The 24,171-nt window shown below is 36.6% G+C and overlaps 2 protein-coding genes across 2 annotated transcripts; both read right to left on the bottom strand.

The window, feature by feature from the left end:
* Positions 1–399: 399 nt before the first annotated feature.
* On the bottom strand, positions 400–4,441 carry LOC121406933 (glutamic acid-rich protein-like). Its single transcript, XM_041597807.1, has 5 exons — positions 4,264–4,441; positions 3,225–3,325; positions 2,388–2,717; positions 1,042–2,124; positions 400–639 (listed from the first exon to the last, which is right to left on the bottom strand). The coding sequence occupies exons 1-5, from the start codon at positions 4,439–4,441 to the stop codon at positions 400–402; spliced, it is 1,932 nt and encodes a 643-aa protein (XP_041453741.1).
* Positions 4,442–19,178: 14,737 nt separating this feature from the next.
* On the bottom strand, positions 19,179–22,863 carry LOC121406931 (sarcoplasmic reticulum histidine-rich calcium-binding protein-like). Its single transcript, XM_041597806.1, has 5 exons — positions 22,686–22,863; positions 21,606–21,706; positions 20,853–21,137; positions 19,869–20,585; positions 19,179–19,388 (listed from the first exon to the last, which is right to left on the bottom strand). Exons 1-5 carry the CDS (start codon positions 22,861–22,863, stop codon positions 19,179–19,181), a joined length of 1,491 nt encoding a protein of 496 aa, XP_041453740.1.
* Positions 22,864–24,171: the final 1,308 nt, after the last annotated feature.

Genomic DNA, 24,171 nt, shown 5'->3' with positions numbered 1-24,171 from the left:
GAATAAGGGTGCTAGATGGATTTTCTCACAAAGTATCAATCATTAAAACTTTTCAGAAAAAAAGAAAGGAACAAATATCAAACCTTTATCAGGAACATTGGTATTATCATGGGACTCCACACTCTGTCCACCATCTTTATCATTGTACTCCTCCTCTCCTAACTCGCCCTTGTCCCGTACTTTTCCCCCCCATTTCTCCTCTTCCCTCCTGCTCATTCTCGTAGTCACCATCGCCATCATAGTCGTCATCCTCGTTCACCTCCCCTTCTTCCATACTTCACAGCTCCTTGCCTTATACCGTCATCATCCGTATCACGGAGAGTTTGGGTCTTCACTTTCCTTCGCTAATCTTATGGTATCCCTTTTGATAGATTTGCGAACTTTTATTTCCCGTCCATCTCATTCTGAATCTTCCTCTTTGTGCTCTTTGGCGTCCTTCTCCTCCTCTTCTTCTTCCACCTCTTCTTCCTCCCCTTCATACTGTCCTTGTCCTTTGTCCGTGTCCTCCTCCTCCTCCTTATCACTGAGGGAGAGTCCCCTCAGTTCCTCCACTACTCTCCATGCGTCTCTCCTAATAACGCACCTGTGTATTCTCTCTTGGGCAGCTCTCAGTTCTTTTACCTCAGCCTGGACCATGTTCTGCAAATCAATGTGAAATTCAATTATATTCATGAATATGGCAACCCAATATATATTCATGCATTAATTGTGATCCTAGTAGTTTGGGACCATTCTTTTTCAGAACTTATCTTGTCCCTTCTTAAGTTCCTACCCGAGTCATGACTTGTACGGATTATGAGTAATAGAGGGGGTTTACCAATTTTTATTCATATTTTCGATTTTTGTAGGGGCTGGGGTACATGTTCTATAATTTCTGAGATCGTCACTTAAGAAATCAGTATGAGTTTATTTGTGTTTTCTAGTTCATATGGTGATTCTTGAAGTAAAGTAAATGGGGTTCCGGAGCGAAAACATATTGATATACATGTGTATTGCATGCTACTGCCTTATTTAAAACGTTGAAAGGAAGGTTGAACAAACCTGAAAATGGCTGAAATCGGGAACAACTCTTTCTTCATCATGAGACTGCCCCTGCTGTTCAAGCCCCTTCTCGTCTTCCCCGTCCACCTCTCCATCGCTCACTCCATCCTCCTCTTCATTCTCCTCTTCCTTCTTCTCTTCCTCCCCCTTGTCATCATCCTTTTCCTTATTTCGAGGATCCCCGTCATCATTTTCGCCTTTGTTTGTATCCTTCTCGTCACCATCGTCACCATCTTCATTGTCATCCTCCTCCTTGCTTTCCTCGTCCTCGTCATCCTCCTGATCCTCCTTGTCAGACTCCTCTTCCTTTCCTTCGTCGTCTTCATTGTCATCCTCCTCGTCCTCGTCACCCTCATCCTCCTCGTCATCATTCTCCTTGTCAGACTCCTCTTCCTTTTCTTCGTCATCTTCATTGTCCTCCTTGCTTTCCTTATCCTCGTCATCCTCCTGATCCTCATTCTCCTTGTCAGACTCCTCTTCCTTTCCTTCGTCATCTTCATTGTCATCCTCCTTGTTTTCCTTGTCCTCGTCATCCTCCTCATCTTTATCTTCCTTGTCAGACTCCTCTTCCTTTCCCTCGTCATCCTCCTTTTCCTCATCTTGAGGCTCCCCGTCATCATTGTCTCCATTGTTTGCATCCTTCTCGTCCTTGTCGTCAACATTATTGTCATCCTCCCTCTCGCCTTCCTCGTCCTCGTCATCCTCCTCATCCTTATCTTTCTTGTCAGACTCCTCTTCCTTTCCCTCGTTATCCTCCTTTTCCTCATCTTGAGGCTCCCCGTCATCATTGTCTCCATTCTTTGCATCCCTCTCGTCCTTGTCGTCATTATTATCACCCTCCCTCTCGCCTTCCTCGTCATCCTCCTCATCCTTATCTTCCTTGTCAGACTCCTCTTCCTTTCCTTCGTTCTGATCCTCCATCTCCTCTTCATCTTCTTTCTTCTCCTCCTCCTCCTCCTCCGCATCACTCGTAGACTGTCTCCTCAGTTCATCCACCACTTTCATAGCGTTTCTCATGATAACGCATCGATGAAGTCTCTCCCGAGCACCTCTCAGTTCTTCCATCTGAGAGGCGACGATATCCTGCGATATAAGATCAAATTGGTTGTAGTTATTAAAAATATTACAATAATCTTTTATAATCTACTTAAAAAATAAATATTAATATAAATGCATTGCTTGTACACTAATTATATTTTTTCTCAATCTACTTGTGGTTTAAGCCTAAGAATGAAATTGAATTTAGTTCCAAGTATAGTGTCTTCAGTGTTGGTCTGTAGATCGGTGAGGTTGTTATCCTCTTTTAGTATCACTGTCTGGAAAGTATCAATAATTAAAGAACAAACCTGAAAATATCTAAATTCGGGTACAGCTGTGTCTTCGGAAAGGCTCTTCCCTTCCTCCTCCTCTTGCTCATTCTCCTCTTCCTTAGTCTCCTTCTTCCCCTCCTCCACAGTCTCCTCCTCCTCTTTCTTCTGCTCCTTCTCCTCCTCTTCCAATTGCCACATTGCAACTTTCTTTGCAGAAGATTCGTTCTCCCCATCAATCTGTGTGTCTTCAGTGAATGGCTGCCTCTTCAGTAACGCAACTACTTTCCTGGCATCTCTTTGGATAATGGTTCTGTGAAACCTTTCCCTTGCCATTCTTAAATCAGCCATCTGAAGATCGGCAATGTCCTGCATATAACATTCAGGATTACAAGAATCAAAATACAATAACTGTTTTTTTTTTCAGTGTTGCTCCTGGAGCGATAAAATGTACATATGAGTGAAAAATAATTGTAGTCTCATCTAAAATGCGAAAATCGTCAAATTCATTGACAGTATAGTTTAATGTTGTTCATTAAAATTCAAATGAATGATATTTATTGCATAGGAAACTACGTATTTTTAAGATAGAATGCATATTATTATTTACACTTTATTCTCTTGAGCATGTTGAGTGAAGGGCTTTTGGTAGGAATAATTATTTTGGTTAAAACATGAACCTGAACTTGAAAACGGAAATGGTTTATTCTTACCCTAAACAAACACCCCCCTCCCAAAAAAATGCCCCTGTGTTACATCCATTTTGAAGCAGTGGTGTCATTTTTCCTCATTTTATTTAGTATCAACTGAATTTCCTCTTCATATTTTTCCTATTCTATTAATCCTTGATTCATCCCTTGATTGGAAGTAACATACCTTGATGAGTTTTACTCTCTCTGTCATAACATCATTAGAAGATTTCTCCTCGTTGTCGTTTGAGGTGGAAACGATCCGTTGGGTGATCGCAACATGATAATCTTCATGAAATGAAAGTAGATATTAGGAAATGTATCATTTGAATTGCTACTTTATTGTGAACAGTCTGTAACACCCTTGGTACACTATAATAAGCATCGAAGAGTATAAAAATGCGGTAAATTAATCGTGTATCATGATGCAATAAACTCGAGAATACATAAAAATAGCATAATAAGTATATTCCTTTTTAGCAATTATTAATAAACAAAAGTACGTGGGAAAGTGTGCCATAGCTCGACAAAACATAAAGATTGATCATACTTATTTAACGAATTCATATTATCTCTTACATTCTAGATCTATTCATTTCATTTTGGAAAGAGTGTATGTCTCATACTCTTATTCCATCATTCGTTCGATTATTATCCCCCTCTCTTTCTCTCTCTTAACATTCCCAACTTCTTTAACACGTAAACGGCAACGATGTTGCAAGTAAGTGTTATGCACTTGATTGCAAATTTCAGTTGCAAATTTACAAGAAATTATATCACTTTCAACAAAAACAAAAATGCAAGAATCACACGATTGACACCAGCAATCATTTGCGACTCAATTTAAGACTAAAGATTAATTTGGGGATCTAACATTTACTTTCAATTTATTGATTGCAAGTTTCTTGCAACTTTTTTAGGCAATCTTTTTGTTTATTCCGTGCAAAGCATGTTTATTTATAGAATGAAGTCATGATACACAGTCAAAAAATTTGTGCACGTTTGTAAGCCCTTTTCTCTAAAAACTATCGTTTAGAATTTCTAACAAAGTTGTTCAAAGTTTTAAACAAGGTCTCTAAGAATGTAACAATTTGGAAAAGTTTATACAATATTGTTTAACGTTAAAACAACGTGCTAAAATATCACCGCGTAGATATTTATTCAAAGAGGGAATGAGGTACAAGTATTAAACTATGTTTTGTTAAAAATCGATTTGATATGCCTACCATTTTCAATATCCATCTCCTCTGGAAGGCTCCTGATGTCAGAGGAGTTCTCATTGGATTTACTTTCGACGATGCTCAGTTGGCATCCAGTAGACTGAGATTCATCGAGGCTATCGAAGACGTACTCATCCTCGATTCCATCCAGACGATGAATCGGTTTGCTCCGAATGCATCCCATTTTAATTGAGATAAATTTCGAAACGCTGTAAAGAACTATAGGCTAATGCTAACCGCAAGTAACACAATAGAACACTGATATAGCAGTTCAAAGAACTAATGTAAACAATAGCTTGAAGCGCGCGTTTTGCATATGACGTAATAATGCATTCGCGTCCGCATAGTTCTTGGATTATTACATTATTGTTAGGGGTCATTTTAGTTACATTATCAAGAGTAGAATGAAGTGTAACATATACAAAGGTACTCTTTGGGTTAGTCACATGGTCGTAATCACATTTTTTTTACTGAAAATGTTAATTTTTAAAAAAAAAACTGAAAAATTAACCAAAGTATTCACAAAATTCTTTGAGTTCACTTAACACACTGCAAAAGCACCCTAATGACAAGCTCGGTTGCTTCTCTCCCTCGCTTTTGAGTTTTTTTTTTCGAAAAAGTTTACCTGTGCTTTCTGTTTAAGGCCATGGATGGTCAAATTAGAATTCACCTTTTGTCATGTTCTTATTGTTTATTTTATTAGTTTGGTTATTTAAAATCATTTTGTTCGGTCTACTCCAAGAACTGTGAACGATTAATGTTTATTTCTTCTCATTAATATTTCTGCTGCTGCATGACTTCACATTGCTTTTTTTGGCTTCTCATTGATTTTTATTTAGTCTCAGCTTTTGGTGCTAATCATTCATTATTTTTTATTATATATTGTCTAATACTGATTTGATTTGAATGATATGAATCGTGATTATGACAAGCAAGGCCGAAGCATAAAGAAAGTTTGATAGTGGGAAAACTTGAGAGGTATAGTACAGACCCCTCTTTTTTGTACTCTTTTAAAAAATTCTTCCCTTTTCTTCCTGTTTTTCCCCACCCTTTTTTACATTTCATCCAATACTTGCCAATTCAGAGGGGGCGATCACCCCACCCCCTATGCGAGTACCATCCTTACATGCTAATAAGCAGATAAGATTGTGACCAAAAGGGACGATAGTATGGCACCTTCATGCCCAATAAAGATTTCTCATTACAAGAAATGGCGCCAGCTATATACGATATCATCAAAAATTCCCTAAGTCGTCTGTTACCTTCGTGTCTGAACGCTCATTTTGGTTCAATCAACACTGTCTTATTATTGAGTGAAAAGGGAGAACATGCATTGAAATAATTAACAAATTTATAATACTCTACACAATGGATGCATGAACTTACAATGTCATTTCATGGTCTGTCATAAACTCTAAAGATGATCTGCTCAAATTTTAAGGCGAAACTATTCAGAGGAACACGAATTAAGTTTTATTTAAAACTGGTAAGACTTTGTCGGAAAATATATCCTGTTTATTAAAACGAAAAAAATCATTGTTCATTGTAACATGAAACTGTTCAATATTTCTGTAAAAATCCTTTCAAAGTTTAGTAGATCAGGTTTTTCGTTTGTATTCTGATCATTTAATATTATGTACGGAAAATATTAAAGACAGCTGAATTATTGGCGTGGTTCATAATTTTTTCACCATATTGTAGTCCTATATTTGTATGTTTCATATATCATATACATTTTGATGTGTACAGCTTTCATGCGGATTATTATTTTCTCAATGCGACATTTTATTTCTCCTTTTCCTTGTCCTCATTTGATGCCCATCACAAAATTCCCTTTCTACACCTTCATTCTTCGAACCAACACTTCTTTTCCCCTCTCTTCTACTTTTTAAATCTCCTCTTCTCTGCCTCCCATTATATTCTTTCTTTCTAATCTCTACAAAATATCCTCTCGAATTCCACTTTCTTTTCTCTCTGCACTCCCATGTATGTTAAGGGTAAACATAATTATTGCTAATTACAAGCTGTTAAGTATTAAAAGACACATAAAGCATCACAAAGTCATGTGGGTCCGCATTTTAGCTTAGACCCAGGGGTTATTTTTTCCTTTACAAAAAATAGTGTCATTTTGATAAGAGATCACACTTTATTTCATTTGTACAACTGTTGCATTTCATTTTTGTGTATGCAAGACATCCTTATAATTATGTTCTCTTTACGTTTAGTTGTTACATGTAAGAGTTCTATGCTTTTCCGTTTTTTATTATGTTTTGGAATAGGCCTTTCTTACCAATATATCAATAGCTAACTGTCTCTTCTTCATTATCTTGTCTATTTCCTTTTCAATTCTTTTTATATTTTATCGCTCTTTTTGCCATGTGTTACTTCTTTCTCCTTTTATCTCTTTTTTTTTACTTGTTCATTTTCTTCTTCCTCGTTTTATCTTTCTTCTCCCTCCTTTTTATCCTCCCTTTCTTTCTTTGCCTTCTAGTTTTTCTTTCTTCCTCATAATCAACTCTGCTTTTCCTCCATCTTTCCTTTTCTGTGTTTTTTTTCTTCTTTTTCATTTTCTTCCTCTTCTCACCTTCTTCCGCTTCTTCTTCTCTTCCTTCTTCACCTTCTCTCTCTCCACCCTATCTTATTTTGTCATTACTTTCTCTATCCCTTCTCTCTATCATTCAGCTACAGTGCTTCCATATTCCTTCATGATCACAATCCGAAAATCAAAATTAATTTTTTATGAATTTTGTTTGACTTCATCATAATTTCTGACATTGAGAGTTATCTGCAAAATATATGGTTTTGATTTAAATGATTTTCTTGATATTGCATGTGAATTTCTATGTTATTGTGGAATCATGATATTGTGTATAAAACGAATGACCCCTGTATCAGATTGAATTGCTGATGTAATATTTGACTAGGTTTTTTACCTAGAGATATTAAGTGATGTTACAAAAATCAATGATTTACTGTGGTTCACTTTTCTTGATTTCACTTTTCCCATCATTAGAAAAGGACAAATAAAAATGTTCATTTTGTAAAGAATTGTTTAGATACAAGGAATTAAACTAAAAGGGAAGTGGAGGAAGAGAAGAAAGAAAATGTAAGAGAGTGAGAAGGGAATATCATGGATCGTAGGAAGATAAATGGGATGGAGGAGGAGGAAAAGAAGAAAATTAACAAGAAAGTAATGATAAAAAGAGAAATAGAATAGAATAAGAGAGGTATAATGTTGGAGTGATATGGTACATACACCTTGTAGAAAGTTTAGAAAAATAAAAAGTCCCTCCAAATTAAAAAGGTTTGAGAGATGAACCATTTTAAACCGAAAACTATATGTGACCTACCTTCCCAAAACCACCAATAAGTCGCGAGGTAAGGTTCTCTGTAAATGGCCAATTTAGTAATTTAGTTTCTAAAAACTAAAAAAATAGCTTATCTGAAAGAACAATTCTTTTTCTTCATACTGTAAAAATGTGATATCGTGAAGTTGAATAAAAAAAGATACATTTCTTGGAAACTACTTTTTTCGGACTGCTTGGAAGTTTCAAGAGATTACACAGGTATGCACATCTCACGCTTGAGTGAACCCCAAACTTCAAACCTTGTTTTTCCTTATTTTTTAAACTCTTACTGATTTTCCTCCGCATTCAATCAAATCCTTGTAATGGTTATTGTTGGTCAATTTCAACATATCATATATCATTTAAAGCTTAGGAAATTAATTGTCAAGCCCAAGAAAAATATCAATAATCATTTGGGTCGACTTCTTGTTGGTTTTTGGGTGGCAGGTCACATATTTCATTCTTATCTTGCTTCCCATTAGTTTTATAATGCATTTGTGAGTTTTGATGCTTTCCACAACATTTTGTTAGTTATGTAATCATCACTATTGTTTTATCTTTTCAGGAGCTAAACGAAGACAGCGAAACAAGATATTGTGTTATTATAAGATCATCCCAATGGTTTATTTTTTTCCATTAATTATATATCTCTCTGTGACCTCTTTTACAATACATCCCCCTTCATTTATTGCTTTATCTGAAGACTTGTATGAAAGGGACAGAAGCAATAATTCATTTCGCCTTTTCAGCCTTTTTTCTACGTGCTCGTCCGCTCTGCCTAGTTCATCATTTATTATAGGATAGTTGTAAGTCTTTGAGACAACTTGATGATCCGATGATCTATTATCTGTCACAGTCATTCAAATGATTCCAATCACTAATGATTAGTTGGCCATTCTGGAGTCGTACGTTTTGTCATCGGCCTACAAGAGTAGATTCCTGGTTTGATTGAGGTAGTCTTCATAAATTTGAATAAGAACGTCAGTTGTTGGTCGGTTGCAACCAGCACGATTTGCCCTGGATGACTTGTTTCCATGGTGACAGGATCCTCCTCTGAGATGATATAAGATGATGGCATCTAATCGTCATCCTAGGTGTATTTGATATTCTAGACTGTGTGGTAAATAGGAGATAAAACATATGGTAGTAATTATTACACAAATTGAGCTTCATAACGTCTCAATGACGTGCAACTAATTTGCAGGGGGTATCACCTTTAAAAACATGTAATTTATTGCTTATTGCAGTGAGTGAAGTGAAGGGTTATGCTGTAATTTAGTAGAATTTGTTTCGAGTTGGGAGACAATATAAGCATTATTCTTGAACATTGGATAAATCATGAAGTTCATACAAATAAATGTTTCTGACATTTTGAAGTGTACCACTACTAAGTTCTATGATAAGAAACAAACCTGAATCACAGTTGTTCATCTTAATCATCATTTTCGAACCCTTCCTCCATCTTCTTTTCTCCCCCTTCCTCCACCTCATCTATATTTCCTCCTCATCCGTCCTTTTGTCCTCTTCTACTCCCCGATTAATTTCCTCGTTCTTTTGCTTTCTTCATCATCTTCCTCATATTCGTCTGTGTCGTCATTCTCGTCTTCTCTTTGTTGTAAGGCTATGGTTCTCTTCATTTTATCTACCTCTTCGTCCTGTTTGTGTCCCTTGTCAGTGTACCTTTCCTCACAGTTTTCAATGCTTCCCCCTACTCTATCTTTCTAATGATGCATCGCTGAATTGTTTTCCGGGCAGCTCACAGTTCTTCCACCTAAGCCTTGACTGTACCCTGCCATTCAATATAAATGTCATTTGATCATCAATAGGCCTAAACGACACGCTTGTTGGTAATGTGATTGCAGATTTGTGACAATAGATTGAAATCCATTACTCTGTATGAATGATATTGATAACATTGTCCAATTCGTTTTTCGTCCATGTTGGAATTAGGGTGCTAGATGGATTTTCTCACAAAGTATCATTTTCAGAAAATTTGAAGGAACAAATATCAAACCTTTATGAGGAACATTTGTATTATCATGGGACTCCACACTTTGTCCGTCCTCTTAATCATTGTACTCCTCTCCCAACTCGCCCTTGTCCCGTCCTTTTCCCCCCATTCCTCCTCTTCCCTCCTTCTGCTCCTAATTCTCGTAGCCACCATCGCCATCATAGTCGTCGTCATCCTCGTTCACCTCCCCCTTCTCCCTTACTTCACAGCTCCTTGCCTTATACCTTCATCATCCGTATGACGGAGAGTTTGAGTCTTCAGTTTCCTCTGCTAATCTCGTGATATCCCTTTTGATAGATTGGCGAATTCTGTCTTTTATTCCCCATCCATCTCATTCTTCATATTCCTCTTCGTGCTTTGTCTATTCGACGGTGTCCATCTCCTCCTCCTCCGTCTCCTCCTCCCCTTCATACTATCCATGTCCTTTGTCCGTGTCTTCTTCCTCCCCCTCCTCCTCCTTATCACTGAGGGAGAGTCCCCTCAGTTCCTCCACTACTCGCCATGCGTCTCTTCTTATAACACACCTGTGTATTCTCTCTTGGGCAGCTCTCAGTTCTTCTATCTCAGCCTGGACCATGTTCTGCAAATTAATGTGAAATTCAATTATGTTCATCAATATGGCAACCCAATATGATATATTCATGCATTATTGTGATTCTAGTAGTTTGGGACCATTCTTTTTCAAAACTTATCTTGTTAAGTTCTTTCCCGGGTCATGACTTGTATTATGAGTAATAGAGGGGGTTTACAAATTTTTATTCATATTTCCATTTCTACTTATGGGCTGGGGTACATGTTTTATAATTTTTGAGATCGTCACTTAAGAAATCAGCATTAGTTTATTTGTGTTTTCTAGTTCATATGGTGATTCCTGAAGTAAAGTCAATGACAAAATAGGGTTCTGGAGCGCAAACATATTGATATACATGTATACTCCATGCTACTGCCCTATTTGAAAAGTTGAAAGGAAAGAAGAACAAACCTGAAAATAGCTGAAATCGGGAACAACTATTTCTTCATCATGAGACTGCCCCTGCTGTTGAAGCCCCTTTCCCATCCACCTCTCCATCGCTCCCTCCATCCTCCTCTACATTCTCCTCTTCCTTCTTCTCTTCCTCCCCCTTGTCATCCTCCTTTTCCTTATTTAGAGGATCCCCGTCATCATTTTTGCCTTTGTTTGTATCATTTTCGTCATCATCGTGGCCATCTTCATTCTCATCCTCTTCCTTGCTTTCCTCTTCCTCGTCATCCTCCTGATCCTCCTTGTCAGACTCCTCTTCCTTTCCTTCGTCGTCTTCATTGTCATCCTCCTCGTTTTCCTCGTCCTCGTCACCCTCATCCTCTTCGTCATCATTCTCCTTGTCAGACTCCTCTTCCTTTTCTTCGCAATCTTCATTGTCCTCCTTGCTTTCCTCGTCCTCGTCATCCTTCCCATCCTTATCTTCCTCGTCATCCTCCTTTTTCTCATCTTCAGGCTCCCCGTCATCATTGTCTCCATTGTTTGCATCCTTCTCGTCCTTGTTGTCATCATTATTGTCATCCTCCCTCTCGCCTTCATCGTCCTCGTCATCCTCCTCATCCTTGTCTTTCTTATCAGACTCCTCTTCCTTTCCCTCGTTATCCTCCTTTTCCTCATCTTGAGGCTCCCCGTCATCATTGTCTCCATTGTTTGCATCCTTCTCGTCCTTGTTGTCATCATTATTGTCATCCTCCCTCTCGCCTTCCTCGTCATCCTCCTCATCCTTATCTTTCTTGTCAGACTTCTCTTCCTTTCCCTCGTTATCCTCATTTTCCTCATCTTGAGGCTCCCCGTCATCATTGTCTCCATTGTTTGCATCCTTCTCGTCCTTGTTGTCATCATTATTGTCATCCTCCCTCTCGCCTTCCTCGTCCTCGTCATCCTCATCTTCCTTGTCAGACTCCTCTTCCTTTCCTTCGTTCTGATCCTCATCCTCTTCATCTTCTTTCTCCTTCTCCTCTTCCGTATCACTCGTAGACTGTCTCCTCAGTTCCTCCACCACTCTCATAGCGTTTCTCATGATAACGCATCGATGAAGTCTCTCCCGAGCGTCTCTCAGTTCTTCCATCTGAGAGGCGATGATATCCTGCGATATAAGATCGAATTGGTAGTTGTTTTTAGAAATATTACAGTAATCTATAATCTACATTAATATCAATATTCATTAAACATGTTAAATGCATTGCAATTATGTTGTTTCTCAATCTATATGTGGTTTAAACCTAAGAATTAGATTGAATTTAGTTCATAGTATAGCGTCATCATTGTTGGTCAGTATATCAGTAAGGTTGTTATCCACTTTTAGTATAACCTTCTGGAAAGTATCAATAAAGAACAAACCTGAAAATATCTGAGTTCGGGTACAGCTGTGTCTCCGTATTGGCACTTCCCCTCCCCCTCTTGCTCATTCTCCTCTTCCTTATCCTCCTGCAATTGCCAGATCTCAACTTTCTTTGTAGACGATACGTTCTCTCCATCAATCTGTGTATCTTCAGTGAATGGTTGCCTCTTCAGTAAGGCAACTACTTTCCTGGCATCTCTTTGGATAATGGTTCTATGAAACCTTTCCCTTGCCATTCTTAAATCAGCCATCTGAAGGTCTGCAATATCCTGCATAACATTCAGGATTGCAATAATCAAAATAAAATACTAGTAAATGTTTTTTTCAGTGTTGCTCCTGGTAGTCTCAACTAAAATGCGAAAATCGTCGAATTCATTGGCAGAATAGTTTAATGTTGTTCATTAAAATTCAAATGAATGACATCTAATGCATAGGGGGATACATATTTTTCAAAGATCGAATGCATATTATCATTTACATTTCATTCTCGTGAATGAATGTGCACTCTTCGGGTTTAGTAGGAATAATTATTTTGGTTTAAATATGAACCTGAATTTGAAAACGGAAGTGGTTTATTCTTACCCTACAACAAACACCCCCCTCCAAAAAACCCCCCATGTGTTACATTCATTTTGAAGCAGTGGTGTCATTTTTTCCTCATTTTATTTAGTATCAACTGAATTTCTTCTTATTTTCTCTATGCTTTTAATCCTTGATTGGAAGTAACATACCTTGATGAGTTTTACTCTCTCTGTCATAACATCATTAGAAGATTTCTCCTCGTTGTCGTTTGAGGTGGAAACGATCCGTTGGGTGATCGCAACATGATAATCTTCATGAAAATGAAAATAGTTTCTAGGAAATGTATCATTTGAATTGCTACTTTATTGTGAACAGTCTGTTACGCTCTTGGTACACTATAATAACTATCGAAGAGTATAAAAATGTGGTAAATTAATCATTTATTATAATAAACTCGAGAATGCACAAAAATAACATAATAAGTATATTCCTTTTTAGCAATCATCGATGTATAAAAGTACGTGGGAATGTAATGCCATAGCTCGACAAAAGATAAAGATTGATCATACTTATTGAACGAATTCAAATTATCTCTTACATTCTAGGTCTATTCATTTCATTTTGGAAAGAGTGTATGTCTCATACTTTTATTCCATTATTCGTTCGATTCCCTCTCTTTCTCTCTCTTATAACATTCCTATCTTCTTTAACACGTCAACGGTGACATGTGTTGCAAGTTAGTGTTTTGCATCCGATTGCAAACTTCAGTTGCAAATTTAGAAGATATTTGAACAATTTTAACAACAACAAACCAATTATGATAATGCAAGAATCACACGATTGACACCAGCAATCATTTGCAATTCAATTTAAGACGAAAGATTGATTTAGGGATCTAACATTTACTTTCAATTTATTGATTGCAAGTTTGCTTGCAATTTTTTAAGGCAATCTTTTTGTTTATTCCGTGCAAAGCATGTTTATTTTTAAAATAAAGTCATGATACACAGTCAAAAATTTTGTGCACGTTTGTAAGCCCCTTTTCTCTAAAAACTATCGTTTAGAATTTTAAACAAAAGTTGTTCAAAGTTTTAAACAAGGTCTCTAAGAATGTAACAATTTGGAAAAATTTAAACAATATTGTTTAAAGGTAAAACAACGTGCTAAAATATCACCGCGTAGATATTTATTCAAAGAGGGAATGAGTTACTAGTATTAAACTATGTTTTGTTAAAAATCGATTTGATATGCCTACCATTTCCAATATCCAACTTCTCTGGAAGGCTCCTGACGTCAGAGGAGTTCTCAATGGATTTACTTTCGACGATGCTCAGTTGGCATCCAGTAGACTGAGATCCATCGAGGCTATCGAAGACGTACTCATCCTCGATTTCATCCAGACGATGAATCGGTTTGCTCCGAATGCATCCCATTTTAATTGAGATAAATTTCGAAACGCTGTAAAGAACTATAGGCTAATGCTAACCGCAAGTAACACAATAGAACACTGATATAGCAGTTCAAAGAACTAATGTAAACAATAGCTTGAAGCGCGCGTTTTGCATATGACGTAATAATGCATTCGCGTCCGCATAGTTCTTGGATTATTACATTATTGTTAGGGGTCATTTTAGTTACATTATCAAGAGTAGAATGAAGTGTAACATATACAAAGGTACTCTTTGGGTTAGTCACATGGTCGTAATCACATTTTTTTTACTGAAAATGTTAATTTTTTTTTTAAACTGAAAAATTAACCAAAGTATTCACAAAATTCTTTGAGTTCACTTAACACACTGCAAAAGCACCCTAATGACAAGCTCGGTTGCTTCTCTCCCTCACTTTTGAGTTTTTTTTTTCGAACAAGTTTACACGTGCTTTCTGTTTAAGGCCATGGTTGGTCAAATTAGAATTCACCTTTTGTCGTGTTCTTATTGTTTATTTTATTAGTTTGGTTATAAAATCATTTTGTTCGGCCTACTCCAAGAACTGTGAAAGACTAATATTTATTTCTTCTCATTAATATTTCTGCTGCTGCATGACTACACATTTTTTTATCTTCTCATTGATTTTTATTTAGTCTCACCTTTTGGTGCTAATCATTCATTATTGTTTATTATATATTGTCTAATACTGATTTGATTTGAGTGATTTGAATCGTGATTATGACAAGCAAGGCCAAAGCACAAAGATAGTTTGATAGTGGGAAAACTTGAGAGGAATAGTACAGACCCCTCTTTTTGGTACTCTTTTAAAAAATTCTTCCCCTTCTTCCTGTTTTTCCCCACACCTTTTTACCTTTCATCCAATATTTTCCACATCAGAGGGGGCGATCACCCAACCCCTATGCGAGTACCATCCTTGCTTGCTAATAAGCAGATAAGAATGTAACCAAAAGGGGCGATAGTATGGTACCTTCATGCCCAATAAAGATTTCTCATTACAAGAAATGGCGCCAGCTATATACGATTTCCTTTGTGTCTGAACGCTTTACAATTCATTTTGGTTCAATCGAAACTGTCTTATTAATGAGTGAAAAGGGAGAACATGCATTGACATAATTAACAAATTTATATTACCATACACAATGGATGTATGAACTTACAATGTCATTTCATGGTCTGTCATAAACTCTAAAGATGATCTGCTCAAATTTTAAGACGAAACTATTCAGAGGAGCACGAATTGAGTTTTATTTAAAACTGGTAAGACTTTGTCGGAAAATATATTCTGTTTATCAAAACGAAAAAAAAATCATTGTTCATTGTAACATGAGACTGTTCAGTATTTCTGTATAAACAATCCTTTCAAAGTTTAGTAGATCAGGTTTTTCGTGTGTATTCTGATCCTTTCTGCACTCCCATGTATGTTAAGGGTAAACATAATTATTGCTAATTACAAGCTGTTAAGTATTAAAAGACACATAAAGCATCACAAAGTCATGTGGGTCCGCATTTTAGCTTAGACCACTAACAAATATTGTTTGCTCAGACAGTTTGGAATTGTTATTATGCCATTGTGGTAAGTTTGTATTGTAATGTATAATGTAACAACAAAACCACTTTGCAGGGGTTATTTTTTCCTTTACATAAAATAGTGTCATTTTGATAAGAGATCACACTTTATTTCATTTGTACAACTGTTGCATTTCATTTTTGTATATGCAAGACATCCTTATAATTATGTTCTCTTTGTGTTTCTAGTTTTTACATGTAAGAGATATGCTTTTCCCTTTTTATTATGTTTTGGAATAGGCCTTTCTTACCAATGTATCAATAGCTAACTCTGTCTCTTCTTCATTATCTTGTCTATTTCCTTTTCAATTCTTTTTATATTTCATCGCTCTTTTTGTCATGTGTTACTTCTTTCTCCTTTTATCTCTTTTTTTTTACTTGTTCATTTTCTTCTTCCTCGTTTTATCTTTCTTCCCCCTCCTTTTTATCTAGCTCCCTTTCTTTTTTGCCTTCTAGTTTTTCTTTCTTCCTCATAATCAACTCTGCTTTTCCTCCATCTTTCTTTTTCTGTGTTTTCTTCGTCTTTTTCATTTTCTTCCTCTTCTCACCTTCTTCCGCTTCTTCTTCTCTTCCTTCTTAACCTTCTCTCTCTCCACCCTATCTTATTTTGTCATTACTGTCTCTATATCATTCAGCTACAGTGCTTCCATATTCCTTCATGATCATAATCCAAAAATCAAAATTAATTTTTTATGAATTTCGTTTGACTTCATCATAATTTCTGACATTGAGAGTTATCTGCAAAATATATGGTTTTGATTTAAATTATTTTCTTGATAGTACATGTGAATTTTTATGTTATTGTGGAATTATGATATTGTGTATAAAACGAAAGACCCCTGTATCAAATTGAATTGCCGATGTATAATATTTGACTAGGTTTTTTACCTAGAGATATTTAGTGATGTTACAAAAATCAATGATTTACTATGGTTCACTTTTCTCGATTTCATTTTTCTCATCATTAGAAAAGGACAAATAAAAATGTTCATTTTGTAAAGAATTGTTTAGATACAAGGAATTAAACTAAAAGGGGAGTGGAGGAAGAGAAGAAAGAAAGTGTAAGAGAGTGAGGAGGGAATATCAGGAAAGTAGGAAGATAGATGGGATGGAAGAGGAGAAGAAGAAAATTAACAAGAAAGTAATGATAAAAAGAGAAATAGATTAGAATAAGAGAGGTATAAAGTTCGAGTGATATGGTACATAAACTTTGTAGAGAGTTTAGAAAAATAAAAAGTACAAATTAAAAAGGTTTGAGAGATGAACCATTTTAAACCGAAAACTATATGTGACCTACCTTCCCAAAACCACCAATAAGTCGCCAGGTAAGGTTCTCTGCAAATGGCCAATATAGTAATTTAGTTTCTAAAACTAAAACAAAAATATCTCACCTGAAAGAACAATTCTTTTTCTTCATACTGTAAAAATGTGATATCGTGAAGTTGGATAAAAAAGATACATTTCTTGGACACTACTTTTTTCGGACTGCTTGGAAGTTTCAAGAGATTACACAGGTATGCACATCTCACGCTTGAGTGAACCCCAAACTTCAATCCTTGTTTTTTCCTTATTTTTTAAACTCGTGCTGAATTTCCTCTGCATTCAATCAAATCCTTGTAATGGCTATTGTTGGTCAATTTCAACATATCATATATCATTTAAAGCTTAGGAAATTAATTGTCAAGCCCAAGAAAAATATCAATAATCATTTGGGTCGACTTCTTGTTGGTTTTGGGGTGGCAGGCCACATATTTTATTCTTATCTTGCTCCCCATTAGTTTTATAATGCATTTTGTGAGCTTTGATGCTTTCCACAAGATTTTGTTAGTTATGTAATCATCACTATTGTTTTATCTTTTCAGGAGCTAAACGAAGACAGCGAAACAAGATATTGTGTTATTATAAGATCATCCAAATGGTTTATTTTTTTCCGATTAATTATATATCTCTCTGTGACCTCTTTTACAATACATCCCCCTTCATTTATTGCTTTATCTGAAGACTTGTATGAAAGGGACAGAAGCAATAATTCATTTCGCTTTTCAGCCTTTTTTCTACGTGCTCGTCCGCTCTGCCTAGTTCATCATTTATTATAGGATAGTTGTAAGTCTTTGAGACAACTTGATGATCCGATGATCTATTATCTGTCACAGTCATTCAAATGATTCCAATCACTAATGATTAGTTGGCCATTCTGGAGTCGTACGTTTTGTCATCGGCCTACGAGAGTAGATTCCTGGTTTGATTGAGGTAGTCTTCATAAATTTGAATAAGAACGTCAGTTGTTGGTCGGTTGCAACCAGCACGATTTGCCCTGGATGACTTGTTACCACGGTAACAGGATCCTCCTCTGAGATGATATAAGATGATGGCATCTTATCGTCATCCTAGGTGTATTTGATATTCTAGACTGTGTGGTAAATAGGAGATAAAACATATGGTAGTAATTATTACACAAATTGAGCTTCATGACATCTCAATGACGTGCAACTAATTTGCAGGGGGTATCACCTTTAAAAACATGTAATTTATTGCTTATTGCAGTGAGTGAAGTGAAGGGTTATGCTGTAATTTAGTAGAATTTGTTTCGAGTTGGGAGACAATATAAGCATGTATTCTTGAACATTGGATAAATCATGAAGTTCATACAAATAAATGTTTCTGACATTTTGAAGTGTACCACTACTAAGTTCTATGATAAGAAACAAACCTGAATCACAGTTGTTCATCCTAATCATCATATTCGAACCCTTCCTCCATCTTCTTTTCTCCCCCTTCCTCCACCTCATCTATATTTCCTCCTCATCCGTCCTTTTGTCCTCTTCTACTCCCCGATTAATTTCCTCGTTCTTTTGCTTTCTTCATCACCTTCCTCATATTCGTCTGTGTCGTCATTCTCGTCTTCTCTTTGTTGTAAGGCTATGGTTCTCTTCATTTTATCTACCTCTTCGTCCTGTTTGTGTCCCTTGTCAGTGTACCTTTCCTCACAGTTTTCAATGCTTCCCCCTACTCGATCTTTCTAGTGATGCATCGCTGAATTGTTTTCCGGGCAGCTCACAGTTCTTCCACCTAAGCCTTGACTGTACCCTGCCATTCAATATAAATGTCATTTGATCATCAATAGGCCTAAACGACACGCTTGTTGGTAATGTGATTGCAGATTTGTGACAATAGATTGAAATCCATTACTCTGTATGAATGATATTGATAACATTGTCCAATTCGTTTTTCGTCCATGTTGGAATTAGGGTGCTAGATGGATTTTCTCACAAAGTATCATTTTCAGAAAATTTGAAGGAACAAATATCAAACCTTTATGAGGAACATTTGTATTATCATGGGACTCCACACTTTGTCCGTCCTCTTAATCATTGTACTCCTCTCCCAACTCGCCCTTGTCCCGTCCTTTTCCCCCCATTCCTCCTCTTCCCTCCTTCTGCTCCTAATTCTCGTAGCCACCATCGCCATCATAGTCGTCGTCATCCTCGTTCACCTAACCCTTCTTCCTTACTTCACAGCTCATTGCCTTATACCTTCATCATCCGTATCACGGAGAGTTTGAGTCTTCAGTTTCCTCTGCTAATCTCGTATCCCTTATGATAGATTGGCAAACGCTGTCTTTTATTCCCCGTCCATCTCATTCTTCATCTTTCTCTTCGTTCTCTCTCTATTCGATGGCGTCCATCTCCGTCTCCTCCTCTTCTTCCTCCCCTTCATACTGTCCATGTCCTTTGTCCGTGTCTTCTTCCTCCTCCTCCTCCTCCTCCTTATCACTAAGGGAGAGTCCCCTCAGTTCCTCCACTACTCTCCTTATAACGCACCTGTGTATTCTCTCTTGGGCAGCTCTCAGTTCTTCTATCTCAGCCTGGACCATGTTCTGCAAATCAATGTGATATTCAATTATGTTCATCAATATGGCAACCAATATGATATATTCATGCATTATTGTGATTCTAGTAGTTTGGGACCATTCTTTTTCAAAACTTATCTTGTTAAGTTCTTTCCCGGGTCATGACTTGTATTATGAGTAATAGAGGGGGTTTACAAATTTTTATTTATATTTTCATTTCTACTTATGGGCTGGGGTACATGTTTTATAATTTTTGAGATCGTCACTTAAGAAATCAGCATTAGTTTATTTGTGTTTTCTAGTTCATATGGTGATTCCTGAAGTAAAGTCAATGACAAAATAGGGTTCTGGAGCGCAAACATATTGATATACATGTATACTCCATGCTACTGCCCTATTTGAAAAGTTGAAAGGAAAGAAGAACAAACCTGAAAATAGCTGAAATCGGGAACAACTATTTCTTCATCATGAGACTGCCCCTGCTGTTGAAGCCCCTTTCCCATCCACCTCTCCATCGCTCCCTCCATCCTCCTCTACATTCTCCTCTTCCTTCTTCTCTTCCTCCCCCTTGTCATCCTCCTTTTCCTTATTTAGAGGATCCCCGTCACCATTTTTGCCTTTGTTTGTATCCTTCTCGTCATCATCGTCGGCATCTTCATTGTCATCCTGCTCCTTGCTTTCCTCGTCCCCGTCATCCCCCTGATCCTTATTCTCCTTGTCAGACTCCTCTTCCTTTCCTTCGTCATCTTCACTGTCATCCTCCTCGTTTTCCTCGTCCTCGTCACCGTCATCCTCCTCGTCATCATTCTCCTTGTCAGACTCCTCTTCCTTTCCTTCGTCATCTTCATTGTCATCCTCGTTTTCCTCGTCCTTGTCATCCTCCTCATCCTTATCTTTCTTGTCAGGCTTCTCTTCTTTTACCTTGTCATCCTCCTTTTCCTCATCTTGAGGCTCCCCATCATAATTGTCTCTATTGTTTTCATCCGTCTCGTCATCATTATCGTCATCCTCCCTCTCGCCTTCCTCTTCCTTGTCAGACTCCTCTTCCTTTCCTTCGTTCTGATCCTCCACCTCCTCTTCATCTTCTTTCTCCTCCTCTTCCGTATCACTCGCAGACTGTTTCCTCAGTTCCTCCACCACTCTCATAGCGTTTGTCATGATAACGCATCGATGGAGTCTCTGCCGGGCATCTCTCAGTTCTTCCATCTGAGAGGCGATGATATCCTGCGATATAAGATCAAATTGGTTGTAGTTTTTAGAATATTACAATAATATGATTTATTATAATCTACATAAACAATGAATATTCATATAAATGCATTGCTTTTACACAAATTATATTGTTTCTCAATCTACTTGTGGTTTAAGCCCAAGAATGAAAGTGAATTTAGTTCTAAGTATAGTGTCTTCAGTGTTGGTCTGTAGATCGGTGAGGTTGTTATCCTCCTTTAGTATCACTTTCTGGAAGGTTTCAATAATTAAAGAGCGAACCTGAAAATATCTGAATTCGGGTACAACTGTGTCTTCGTAATGGCACTTCCCCTCCTCCTCTTGCTCATTCTCCTCCACTTCCTTCTGCTGCTCCTGCTCCTCCTCAAATTGCAAGATAGCAACTTTCTTTGCAGACGATTCGTTCTCCCCATCAATCTGTGTGTCTTCAGTGAATGGTTGCCTCTTCAGTAAGGCAACTACTTTCCTGGCATCTCTTTGGATAATGGTTCTGTGAAACCTTTCCCTTGCCATTCTTAAATCGGCCATCTGAAGGTCTGCAATATCCTGCATAACATCCAGGATTACAAGAATCAAAATACATTAATTTTTTTTCAGTGTTGCTCCTGGTAGTCTCAACTAAAATGCGAAAATCGTCGAATTCGTTGACAGTATATAGTTTAATGTTGTTCATTAAATTTCAAATGAATGATATTCATTGCATAGGGAATACATATTTTTTTAAAGATAGAATGCATATTATTATTTACATTTCTTCATTTAAATGAAGGTGCACTCTTCGGGCTTTTGGTAGGAATAATCATTTTGGTTGAAAACGGAAATGATTTATTCTTACCCTAACAAACAACTACCCTCCCCCCAAATAAAAAAACCCCATGTGTTACATCCATTTTGAAGCGGTGGTGTCATTTTTCCCTCATTATATTTAGTATCAACTGTATTTCTTCTTCATATTTTCCCTATTCTTTTAATCCTTGATTCATCCCTTGATTGGACATGTTGGAGGTAACATACCTTGATGAGTTGTACTCTCTCTGTCATGATATCATCAGAAGATTTCTCCTCGTTGTCGTTTGAGGTGGAAACGATCCGTTGGGTGATCGCAACATGATAATCTTCATGAAAATGAAAATAAATATTACGAAATGTATCATTTTATTTGCTGCATTATTATGAATAATCTGTAACACCCTTGGTACACTATAATAAACATCGAAGAGTATTAAAATGCGGTAAATTAATCATATATTATAATGCAATAAACTCGAGAATACACACAAATAACATAATAATATATTTTTTAAAAAAAATTATCAATGTATAAAAGTACGTGGAAAGTAAGTAATGCCATAGCGCGACAAAACATAAAGATGAATAATGTTTATTTGACGAATTCACATTATCTCTTACATTCTAGATCTATTCACTTCATTTTGGAAATAGTTTGTCTCATACTTTTATTCCATCATTCGTTCGATTATTATCCCCCTCTCTTTCTCTCTCTTAACATTCCCACCTTCTTTAACACGTAAACGGCAACGGTGTTGCAAGTAAGTGTTTTGCACTTGATTGCAAATTTCAGATGCAAATTTACAAGAAATTATATCAATTTCAACAACAACAAAATGATCAAGAATCACACAAAATGATCAAGAATCACACAAAATGCAAGAATCACACGATTGACACCAGCAATCATTTGCGACTCAATTTAAGACTAAAGATTGATTTGGGGATCTAACATTTACTTTCAATTCATTGATTGCAAGTTTCTTGCAACTTATTTAGGCAATCTTTTTGTTTATTCCGTGCAAAGCATGTCTATTTATAGAATAAAGTCATGATAGACAGTCAAAAATTTTGTGCACGTTTGTAAGCCCTTTTCTCTAAAAACTATCGTTTAAAATTTCTAACAAAGTTGTTCAAAGTTTTAAACAAGGTCTCTAAGAATGTAACAATTTGGAAAAGTTTAAACAAAATTGTTTAACGTTAAAACAACGTGCTAAAATATCACCGCGTAGATATTTATTCATAGAGGGAATGAGGTACTAGTATTAAACTATGTTTTGTTAAAAATTGATTTGATATGCCTACCATTTTCAATATCCATCTTCTCTGGAAGGCTCCTGATGTCAGAGGAGTTCTCATTGGATTTACTTTCGATGATGCTCAGTTGGCATCCAGTAGACTGAGATTCATCGAGGCTATCGAAGACGTACTCATCCTCGAATTCATCCAGACGATGAATCGGTTTGCTCCGAATGCATCCCATTTATCGAGATAAATTTCGAAACGCTGTAAAGAACTATATAGGCTAATGCTAACCGCAAGTAACACAATAGAACACTGATATAGCAGTTCAAAGAACTAATGTAAACAATAGCTTGAAGCGCGCGTTTTGCATATGACGTAATAATGCATTCGCGTCCGCATAGTTCTTGGATTATTACATTATTGTTAGGGGTCATTTTAGTTACATTATCAAGAGTAGAATGAAGTGTAACATATACAAAGGTACTCTTTGGGTTAGTCACATGGTCGTACTTACATTTTTTTTACTGAAAATGTTAATTTTTTTTTAAAAAACTGAAAAATTAACCAAAGTATTCACAAAATTCTTTGAGTTCACTTAACACACTGCAAAAGCACCCTAATGACAAGCTCGGTTGCTTCTCTCCCTCACTTTTGAGTTTTTTTTTGAACAAGTTTACACGTGCTTTCTGTTTAAGGCAATGGTTGGTCAAATTAGAATTCACCTTTTGTCATGTTCTTATTGTTTATTTTATTAGTTTGGTTATAAAATCATTTTGTTCGGCCTACTCCAAGAACTGTGAAAGACTAATATTTATTTCTTCTCATTAATATTTCTGCTGCTGCATGACTACACATTTTTTTTATCTTCTCATAGATTTTTATTTAGTCTCACCTTTTGGTGCTAATCATTCATTATTGTTTATTATATATTGTCTAATACTGATTTGATTTGAGTGATTTGAATCGTGATTATGACAAGCAAGGCCAAAGCACAAAGATAGTTTGATAGTGGGAAAACTTGAGAGGAATAGTACAGACCCCTCTTTTTGGTACTCTTTTAAAAAATTCTTCCCTTTTCTTCCTGTTTTTCCCCACACCTTTTTACCTTTCATCCAATATTTTCCACATCAGAGGGGGCGATCACCCAACCCCTATGCGAGTACCATCCTTGCTTGTTAATAAGCAGATAAGAATGTAACCAAAAGGGGCGATAGTATGGTACCTTCATGCCCAATAAAGATTTCTCATTACAAGAAATGGCGCCAGCTATATACGATTTCCTTTGTGTCTGAACGCTTTACAATTCATTTTGGTTCAATCGACACTGTCTTATTAATGAGTGAAAAGGGAGAACATGCATTGACATAATTAACAAATTTATATTACCCTACACAATGGATGTATGAACTTACAATGTCATTTCATGGTCTGTCATAAACTCTAAAGATGATCTGCTCAAATTTTAAGACGAAACTATTCAGAGGAGCACGAATTGAGTTTTATTTAAAACTGGTAAGACTTTGTCGGAAAATATATTCTGTTTATC

Source organism: Lytechinus variegatus, chromosome 2 (genome assembly GCF_018143015.1).
Source record: "Lytechinus variegatus isolate NC3 chromosome 2, Lvar_3.0, whole genome shotgun sequence".
NCBI lineage: Eukaryota > Metazoa > Echinodermata > Echinoidea > Temnopleuroida > Toxopneustidae > Lytechinus > Lytechinus variegatus.
Note: the sequence above shows the minus strand (reverse complement) of the source record. Positions and strands in the feature narration are given on the sequence as shown.